General features: G+C 41.9%; 1 protein-coding gene across 1 annotated transcript in view; it reads right to left on the bottom strand.

The window, feature by feature from the left end:
* Window positions 1-315: 315 nt before the first annotated feature.
* Window positions 316-10,717, bottom strand: part of ALMS1 (ALMS1 centrosome and basal body associated protein) — a 160,388-nt gene continuing 149,986 nt past the window's right edge. The window contains exons 14-20 of the mRNA XM_055121512.1: window positions 8,951-9,071; window positions 7,360-7,551; window positions 6,869-7,086; window positions 6,018-6,201; window positions 4,531-4,594; window positions 2,186-2,285; window positions 316-461 (exon numbers count right to left, since the gene is read on the bottom strand). Of these exons, the coding sequence (XP_054977487.1) occupies window positions 417-461; window positions 2,186-2,285; window positions 4,531-4,594; window positions 6,018-6,201; window positions 6,869-7,086; window positions 7,360-7,551; window positions 8,951-9,071 (924 nt within the window). The 3' untranslated portion in view covers window positions 316-416. The remainder of the gene's footprint in view (window positions 462-2,185; window positions 2,286-4,530; window positions 4,595-6,017; window positions 6,202-6,868; window positions 7,087-7,359; window positions 7,552-8,950; window positions 9,072-10,717) is intronic.

The raw sequence follows: 10,717 nt of genomic DNA, 5'->3' as shown, positions 1-10,717 counted from the left end.
GATCACTCCTGAGTGTGGCTCAGGGCACCATACGGGGTACTGGGAATTGAAGCTGGGTCAGCGGCATGCAAGACAAAGTCCCTACCTGCTGAACTATCTCTCCAGCCCCTCCACTGATAATTTTTTTTTGGGGGGGGCCACACCTGGCAGAGCTCAGGGCTGGAGGGACCATATGGGGTCCTGGGGACTGAAGCCTGCATGGCCATATTTGAGGCAAGTGCCCTAACTGCTGGGCTCTCTAGCCCATCCACTAATAATCTTAATACCATTCCACACCAGACTCTGCAGCAGGTTATGACTCCTAAGACACAGACGGACATAGAGTAAGCTTTATTATATGAGACTTATAAAATCACTGCATTTTCCAGATTGAGAAAATATATCATTCCAAGGAATCTGAGGAAAGTCATCTTAGGTCAGTCCCAGGGAACTTTTCTTCCCAAGAGGTGATTAGTCACTTTCTGTGGGGGGAAAAAGAAGCAGGAAATAAGTTTGATACTGTCCCCATTAAATAAAGACAAATACTCTATACCAGACATGTTGCTCGAGTCTTCCAAGATATAGTACCCAGTTATATAGTAACTATGTGTGTGTGTGTGTGTTGTGAAATCTATATATAAACATTCTACAATTTTTGGGAAATTTTATAGTTCTTATTATTTATTTGCTTTTAGGGTTTTTTTTTTTCTTTTTGGGTCACACCCGGTGATGCTCAGGGAACCACATGGGACGCTGGGAATCGAACCAGGGTTGGCCTAGTGCAAGGCAAATGCCCTACCTGCTATGTTATCACTCTAGCCCCAGGGTTGTTTTTTTTTTTTTAATTCTTCCCAGCAGTACCTGGGGTCTCAAGGGTTATCCCTGGCAGTGTAGAGGACACGTGGTGGGAAGAGACATACCCAGGACCCTGCACACAACGGGCATGCACTTTGCCTCTGTGAGCACTGTCCTCAGCCCTTCATGATCTTTTATCTCTGTACAGAGAGTCAGCTGTGTGCTCAGAGACAGACCCAGCCTTCAGTTCACAAATATGAAAGCCTAATGAGAGATCTGGCCTTATGATGCCAACACAGCAGACCAGCCTGAGCTGGGCTCCGAGTTCTGTGTGATGAAACGAGAGGGTTGAGAAGGAAACAAGGACAATGAGGCACATGGCCCAGCCAGAACAGTCAGGGATTAATTGGAGGGAAGTCCTGTGGCCCATGAGGTTCCGGGACTTGCAGCATCTCTTGATTACACTTGGGTTGTGGACAAGAAATAATGGCAGCTCGAAGGCTCTGACTTACCAAGTTGCTAATGTACACATACAATGACAATTTCCATTAAAAAAAATTTTAATTGTTTGCTTGTCTGGGAGGCAGGGCACACATGGAGATGCATAGGGCTTAGTCTAGACTCAGTGCTCAGGGATCATTCTTAGCAGTTTTCAGGGAACCACATGGGATGCAGGATGCAGGGGACTGAACCATGGTTTGCTGTGTGGAAGGCAAGTGCCCTACCCACTGTACTATCCCTCCAGCCCCTCCAATTTATTGAAAATTTCTTAAAATTTTAAGTTGCATACAACCATCATTCTGGAACCAGAGAATCAAACTTCTTAAATTTCTTAAAATCAAATTTCTTACAATTTTAAGTTGCATACAATCATCATTCTGGAACTAGAGAATCAAACTTCAGCAATTCTAATAGAGTTGAACATTTCCATCATGACATCAAGACTAATTTCTAAGTAAGAAGGTAGTTTTTAATCCAGTGCATGTATGAAAAATGCTTGTAAAATTTATTCCTTCAGGGCCACAGAGATAATACAGGATGAGGCACTTGCCTTTAACCTGGCATAATGTTCTCTGAGCTCCACCAGGAGTAATTCCTGAGCACAAAGCCAGGAGTAAGCTGTGAGCACAGTTGGGTGCCCAGCCCCTCCCCAATTTAATTTTTCTCTCTACCTGCCGTGCTAGGGATAGACCCCAGAGCCTCACACAGGAAAGCACTGCTTTAGGATTTTTAGGGTTGCAGTTTAGTCATAGGTTTCTTTATTTTCCAGATTTTGGAACTGGAACTGTACCGATGCAATATAACCTTAAAATCTGCCCTCAAATGTGATTAATTCAAACATATTTCTCTCAAATTTCTCTTTCTCCTAACAAGCTTGATCAATCCCAGTTTGAACAAAGAAAAAACTGACCTTTTTATATAGCTGGGCTCGCAGACGATAGGATGTATATTCTGATTTTCTCTTTTCTTCATCTCTCTTTTTCTGTACTTCTGGAAGCTGCTCGTACATCCTTAGAAGGGGCCCCGGTGAGAGAAACAGAGAGGAGTGAGATCACCAGACTCGGCTCTTCCTAACTCGGCTACTCTCAAAGCTTTTGGGCCTTCCCAGAAAGGCTCTGGGCCCCTGTGCTATGCTGTTCAGCTCCCCCTGAGACACTCGATCACAAAGAGCCCTGGCAGGGATGCACATAATCTAGAAGGGGAGAAGATAAATAAAATATAACAAAACCCTGTTAATAGTGGTTAGTTCTGGGAAAGGATAGGCATAAAGGGGTGAGAAATGAACTGCTTTTCACTCTGCATATAAAAATATATTGCCTAAATATAAAATAATGAACTCTTTATTTTGGTTCTGGATCACACCTGGCTGTGCTCGGGGATCGCTCCTGGTGGTGCTCAGGGGTGCTAGGGTGCTGGGGATGGAATGAGACTGACTGCATGCAAGGCAACTAACTACCTTAACCACTGGCCTATCCCTCCAGCCCCGAATTACTGTATTTTAAACACAAGGTAAGTAGTGGGAGAGTACTACAACAGTGATGTCTACAGAATGTGACACAGACACAGGAGAAAAGACAGAAGTTTGGATAGAAGGAGGTAAGGACACACTTCAGAGTTTCATTCCTTCCCTTTCATAGTCCTTTCTTAATTCTGTCTCATTGGTGCAAACATTAACACCACGAAAAAGACAACATGATGTCCCAGTGTTATTTTAAAGTTCATTCTGACCTGGCAAATCTGAACAGCATTCAGCAACTTAGAGTACATACCTCTTTGAAAACCAACTGATTAAAACATCCTCTAAAATGACATTCTTTAAAAAGACCATAAAAGTACTTACTAAATGAAGAGTAAAACAGCTTATCAAAAGAAAAGCTTTCGGGGGGGGGGGGCTAGGGGGATGGCAGGAGGGATACTGGGAACATTGGTGGTGAGAATGGGCACTGGTGGAGGGACTGACTGAAACGTAATCATGACAGTTTATAAGTCTAACTGTATCTCACGGTGAATAAAAATTAAAAAAAGAAAAAAAGAAACACTTTTATTGCCTAAGATAAATTGCTTTCAAGTAGTATGCCAACTACACAAAACGTTTATTTTTTGGTGCCCAGATAGAACCTTGGATTTCACAATGAAAAGTAGATGTGCACACTAAGCTCCATCTCTAGCACAATGGTTCTTACTAAAGATATGCAAGGCATATCTAAAAGGCAACTCCTATTCTGTGGCATCCTCATCAGCAAGATATGTATATCTCTAATTAATTTTCTACCCCTAGTCACTCAGTTCTTCTCAAAGGCAGTAATTTTTTACCCATTTTGTGGGTATACACACACACACACACACACACACACACACACACACTTTGGTGCTTGGGTCACATCTGGCTGTGCTCAGGGCTTATTTCTGGCTCTGCCCATCGGGGGCACATTCTGGGGTGCTTGGGATTGAACCCAAGTCAGCTGTGTGCAAGGCAAGCACCCTTCTATACTATCCTTTTAGATCTCTTGCAGAGATATTCTGTGCATTTTAAAGTACCTTTATAGATCTTTTATATAGAAGGTTTTAAAAACCTTTTAGACTACACATAAGAAGCTAAGTTTCAGATTTCACTGTGTAGTTATATTTAAGAAACTACGACTTGCGGGGCTGGAGCGATAGCACAGCGGGTAGGGCGTTTTGCCTTGCATGCGGCCGACCTGGGTTCGATTCCCAGCATCCCATATGGTCCCCTGAGCACAGAGCCAGTTGTGACCCAAAAAAGCCAAAAAAAAAAAAAAAAAAAGAAAGAAACTACAACTTGGGCCACAGAGGTAACTCAAGGGGTTAAAGTGCATATTTGTATGCATGCTTCTAAAACTTGAATTTTTTAAAAGCTTAATGTGTCTTTGAAAGTACATCATTACTTATTACACTACCAGATAAATTCCTAAAACTGGAATTGCTTCCATAAAGGGCAGAGTTCACAATAAATATTTATTTCAAGGCAACTATTTGTATTTAGTAAAGACAAGGCTGATTAACACAAGCAAGTTAGTGAAGATTCTTTGTATCTTTTGTTATATGAGTCATTAGACCACATTTGTTATTTTTCTTTTCTCTCTTTTAGAACTATCAGTGAGAATCTACCTTTATAACTAATTTTCTCATTTCAATTTAACCATAGTGCTTTTTATTCCAGGGGCAAGTCAGAGTTCCTGTCCACTCAATAGCTTTATTTCTTCTCTTACAACTAGTCTTATCTTTTGGCCTTACCGTTTAGACCTCAGTATCATTTCTTTCTTTCCAATAGGCCCATTTGTCTTGGCAGGCACGAGACCTAAGCAAGAGAAGAACGGGGTTTTAGTGGAAAGGATTTTGCCCTAGAGAGAAATATGTTAGAACTTGGCACCTCACCCTGAGCAATGAGCCAGGTACTGCACAGGGTCAAGGCCAAGGCCAAGATTATGGAAACAGTGAGAGCAAACCAATGCTCCCAAAGACACAACAGTCTGTGGTTGTGTCAGATGAGATGGTTTTGAACCAACATACTGCACAGTTCATAGGTAAGGTTGTGAAAACAGCAGGTGGCACTTAACAGTTTTCAAGTCTTCCATGCATTATTTTATTGAGATCTTACACCGAACATGTTAAGAGAACAGGCTCTAGAGTCAGCCCGCATGGCTTCAGAGTTTGGTTTGTTAATAAGCATATTGTCTGGGCACGGCTATACTTGGAACTAACAGACCAGAGTAGTTTCAAATCAGTATAAAAGTTACCCAACTCTAGCAAACATCTCTGGTCAGGAGAGGAACGTCTCTCATGATTAACTGATGATTACTTTTCACATCTCAGCATTTCTCCCTACTTACCTACTTCTGCTCAGTATTAGTTCTATTGTGATTGTCCACTGGTTTGCCCTTTTGTTATGTGCTCATCAATTTTATATTTTTATATGACACAAAAAGATGAAGTCATCCAAAATTTTTCTTCCTGACTTACTTGGTTTTGCAAATTATGTTTTTAGTTATTGTTGTTGTTGTCGTCATTATTCCTACCTCATGAGACAGATCTGCCTAGAATTAGCCCCATCTTCTGTTTGTGTTCTTAGGCCACACCTAGTGGTGTTCAAAGCTGACTTCCTGGCTCTGCAGACGGAGATCACTCCTAGTGCGCTCGGGGGATCATACGGGTGCTGAGGATTGAACCCAAGTTGGCAAATGCCTTACTCACTGTACTATTGCTCCAACCTCCAGTTAGCCCCATTTTTAAAGAAAAACACAACATACTTTGGAATTGGACTGGAGTGATAGCACAGCAAGTAGGGTGTTTGCTTTGCAAGCGACTGACCTGGGTTTGATTCCTCTACCCTTCTCGGAGAGCCCGGCAAGCCACCCAGAGTGTATTCGATATGCCAAAAAATAAACAAGTCTTACAATGGAGATGTTACTGGTGCTCACGTGAGCAAATCTATGAACAATGGGACAACAGTGCTACAGTGCTACTTTGGAATTAACCTAATCACAGATACAATTGTTTATAAAAAGAGTGTTCCTGCTGGATACTCATATTTTTGAGATGAAGTGATAGGGCAAGAGTAACTGGATTTATCTGGATAATGAAGTTGAGAAACTGGGTGGGTACTGTTATCCAGGAAGATCTGAGTCTCAGAAACCAAAAATGTCACTTTCTGTTCATGTATTTGGCCTCACATGGAGCCGTGCTCCCTTGCCCGCCCTACTCATCGACCGGGCAGACCATACCTCTCTTCTGGAACAGGTGCAGGGGGCCCTGGTAGCGTGGGCAGTCCCCCCCAGTGTTGAACAGGGCTTTCCGCTCACTCTGTAACACATTCTGCAGCTTCCTTTCTTCAACTATTAACTTCAGGCGCTTGACTCGCTCGCCAGACCTGGAGATGAAGTCAGGTCTATGGAGCTGAAGTGCCTCCTGAGGAAGAGAGAAAGCACAACCCCCTCCGATCAATGGTGCTGTCCTTCAAAGCCCAACAGGTTCAGAGAGCCCGTTCCTAAAGCACAGAAAATATCGAGGGCTGAAGCACAATCGAACAGCTCTCTGTGGGGGAGAGCTCCGGTAGGAAACCAAAGGGATCAAAGAAAGACTTTTAGAATAAGCCAAGAACTAAGAATGTGGCTTTTATGGCTCCCCCAAAGATGCATGGAATAGAGCTCGGCCCTCTGTGCTATTGTAAATCTCTCTTCAAATACATTAGTTAATAACATTTCTTTTTGCTTTCAAAGCACATATAAATAAGAAACCTGGTGTCAACACTGGTAAAACAGTGTATTAACCAGCAATAGGAGGTGTGCAAGGTGGAGGAACAAAGAAAAGGGTGCAGGGCACTCCACATGCAGTTTATCTCCAAACCAAACGAGCAGCATCAAAAGAGCTCTAAGAGGAGGCACTTTTTGAATGGCTAACAACAGGACATCAGCCTCTGATTAATAACTCAGGAACAACCACACTGTGGAAGTGCTGGAAGGGAGCGTCACGTGGCTGGACTTCAGGAGAATAAGTCATACATTTTTAACTTCATGATATAATCCCCCTTCTTTCTCTTTAACCCGAAGGTTAAAAGGAACTCAAGTCACAGTACCTGTAGGGTTGCTTTCACAAATGGCTGTGGTGGCCCCGACAGTGGCTTGTGGTTGTCCGTGCACTGTCCCTGCTGGTTCTGTTCTCGTAGCGGTTCCCTCCAGGGTTTTGTAGTGGAAATTGGTGCAAACCAGGAGATACCAGGACCATAAACCACGGGAAGGTTTTCCTTCCTAGGACCAGACTTCACATTTTCCACAGGAATAAACCAAGAAACTCCTATGGGAAGTATTTTTTAAAAATAAAAAATATTTTTTGCTTTCACAACCCAAATTAGACCTCATTGGATACACATGCACAATGTAAATTCTCAAGGGACTCAATTATCAGAAGCCACCAAGGTCTGCTTGACCTCATCCAGGTATGGCTCTGGGACTGTAGCGCTAGATACTTTTGAAAATTTGACAAGATCTTCTAGGGGGAGACAGGATGAAATAGCACGGTATGATTGACTGCTTTTTTTGCCACAGAACTTGGAAACTAGAAACTAACCTTCAAAGCACATTGGTTTGTTCTTCCTTAACTTTTTGTTTCTACAATAATTAGAAAGGAATCTTTTCTCTTCCGACAGAGTAGCGACACCATTCTCCTCTTCTGCTCTACCTTTGCTAGAACTTGGAGTTGGGAAAGTCATCCCCACATCTCGAGTGTGTTCTTGGACGTCATGCACAATCTCCAGGTTACCTGAGGGGAAAGATCACAGGTGTCTCTGGGAGTAACCGGAGTCTTTCAAATCGTTACACAGACACAAAGAGGGAGAAGCAAGAGAATAAAACGGGGCCTTTATTTCTAACTCAGCTGAGATGCTAGAGGGATAGAACGACTAAAATGAATTCAAGGAGTAAAAGATTTCAGTGCTGATCCCAAATAAGATAAAAATAGTACATGTTTTTATGCTAAGATACCAGGATAAGGAAGAGGCTGACAAATGTGAAGACAAGACTAGAGGGAGATAATTTAGTTTATTAAAATAAAAATACAGGGGCTGGAGCAATAGTCCAGCGGGCAGAGCTTTTTGCCTTGCACGTAGCTGACCTGGGTTTGATTCCCAGCATCCCATATGGTCCCCCACGCACCACCAGGAGTAATTCCTGAGTGCAGAGCCAGGAGTAACCCCTGCGCATCTCCAGGTGTGACTTAAAAAGCCAAAAAAAAAAAAAATACAGAAACGTATTAAGTAAAAAGACACATTTCAGATATCCATTTACTCAATTTATAACCCATGATCCCAGAGAGTATTTTTGTATAGTCAAGCAATTATTTTTCTTATTTTCTAAGTATATGCAATAGAAGGCTAGACACTGCTTTGCACCTTGGTTTTTCTTTTTAGTACATATCTTAGACCTGGGCTGGAGCGACAGCGCAGCAGGTAGGGCGTTGGCCTTGCACATGGCTGACCCAGTTTGATTCCTCTGCCCCTCTCGGAGAGCCTGGCAAGCTACCGAGAGTGTCTCGTCCCCCACGGCAGAGCCTGGCAAGCTACCTGTGGCGTACTGGATATGCCAAAAAACAGTAACAAGTCTCACAATGGAGACGTTACTGGTGCCCGCTCGAGCAAATTGATGAGCAACGGGATGACAGCGATACAGTGATCTCAGACATCAGTCTGTGTTAGCAGAGCTTCCCTCATTCTACTAGGTATGATTTCATTATCTGGATGTATGGAATCTATGAATTTATTTAATTATTTGGCTTGATAATGATTGGCTTGATAAGTTGATTTAAATTTTCTACCACAATAAATAATACTACAGTTGTCAATTTCGTATACTTCTCATTTTCCAATTATGCACAAAATAAACTAAATTCCTAAAGTATCAGGTCAAAGTGATTTTTGACAGAAATTAGTAAACTGCATGTCACTGAGGTTGTATTCCCAACCTATACTCCCACTCGAATGGACTGGAACAACTATTTCCTTACATACTTGCCACAACCTTATTTTACCCCCATCCATTATGAGAAAATGACATTTGCGTATACTTCTAATCTTCACTTAATAAAAAAAACTATGACTAAGGTCAAGTACCTTTTATGCTTAAGGGGCTATTTTAATGTCAGTAGAAATGGTTAGACAAGTTACCTGCTTGTATGCCCTTGTGTAACATTTTGACATCTTGCTTATTGCAAATAACAGAGTTTGAGCTCCAGAAACTACCGGCAGAAGATGAAACAGAATCAGAGGGAACCATACAACTTGTGACCTGAAAAAAATAAAACAAAACACAGGTATCATTACCTGTAATCAAAGGCAAAGTTACACACATAGAATAAGAAAACACAAGAGCAATCAGGAACCCTTTCTCATCCAAACTGTTTGATGATACTGCCATTTTGTTGTGGTAATGTGTGAAAGTAACGAGAATGCTGACTTAAATCCTAAACTGTCTGAAATAGGTAAGACAAAAAGATTGTTCCTGGGACTTGGAAAAATTCTGAAGAGGATAGATTTTAGTCTGGAAGATCTTCCAATGAAATTGATATGAAACCTGCATAAAGCCTGGTGAGAGATGGGGATAACTAGAGAGTGATGAGTAGCAGAATACTCTCCAATAAAAGCAGACTCAGAAATGCAAATGAAGTTAAACGACAAAGAATGCCCAAAGTTCTGAATGAGTGGGATACTTCAATCAATCAATCAATCAATCAATTAATCCATAACCAACCAACCTACGAGGCCTTTGTTATATTCAAGCAAGCAAAGCAATAAAGGCCAAGCTCATGGGTTAAGGCTAAAGGCAAAACACTCAGGGATGACAAAAAATTATCAAAGTTGAGGGGCCACAGATAGAGTTCACCAAGTGTGGCTTCAAAACTAAAATACATACATATATAAACTAAAATACGTAACTATATAAATAAAATGAACTACTGAAATGATACATATATCACAATACAGATGAACCTTGAAAATATTACACTAAGCAAAAAAAGGAGATGCGAAAGACATTTTATGGTATAAACTATCCTGAAACTGAAGTCAAATTACAGGTTGTCTGATGAGTAAAGCATCTCAGGCCCAGGAAAAAAGGTGAGACTGAAGTGGAGTGTCCCCTCCTGAGTCCCCTTTCTAGGTACTACTTCTATCCTAGAAGCCTGAGAAAGAACAGTGGGGTTTGGCTTCCTTCTACCCCTGCAAACACAAACCTAAAGTCCTAAAAAGAGAATAAAATTTTTTTTAAAAAAAAAGTAAAAAAAAAAGAATGGGAATGGAGATTGATTACAAACATGAACAAGGGCATTTTGTGGTTGAGAGAAATGTTCTAAGACTGGATTGTGAAGTGCAAATTTACCAAATAACTCTACTGTACATATAAAATGCAAAGGAAACAGTAAATGTGCTATCAGTGTGCAGTCATCATCTGAAGCACAAGATGTTCAAAATGACTCTGATGTTCAAAGTGACTCTGATGTCTTAAAAACAGGGTGCTGACAAACCTAACAGACCAAAGAAAGCTGTGAACTAGAAAATGACAATACATATGGGGGCCAGAGAAATAACACAGTAGGGGGGGCTGGAGCAATAGCACAGAAGTTGGTGCCGAAGTAATAGTACTGCGTGTAGCGTGCTCGCCCTGCACGTAGCTGACCTGGGTGTGATCACCAGTATCCTATATGTCCCCTGAGTACCACCAGCGGGCAGGGCGTTTGCCTTGCACGTGGCTGACCTGGGTTCGAATCCCAGCATCCCATATGGTCCCCCGAGCACTGCCAGGGGTAACCTGAGTGCATGAGCCAGGAGTAACCCCTGTGCATCGCCAGGTGTGGCCCAAAAACAAACAAACAAAAACAACAAAAAAATAACACAGTAGGGTGGGGCAGAGGGTAGGGCTGGGTAGGATGTTACCAG

Source organism: Sorex araneus, chromosome X (assembly GCF_027595985.1).
Source record: "Sorex araneus isolate mSorAra2 chromosome X, mSorAra2.pri, whole genome shotgun sequence".
Lineage (NCBI taxonomy): Eukaryota > Metazoa > Chordata > Mammalia > Eulipotyphla > Soricidae > Sorex > Sorex araneus.
The sequence above is the reverse complement of the archived record's forward strand: the minus strand, read 5'-3'. Positions and strand labels throughout refer to the sequence as shown.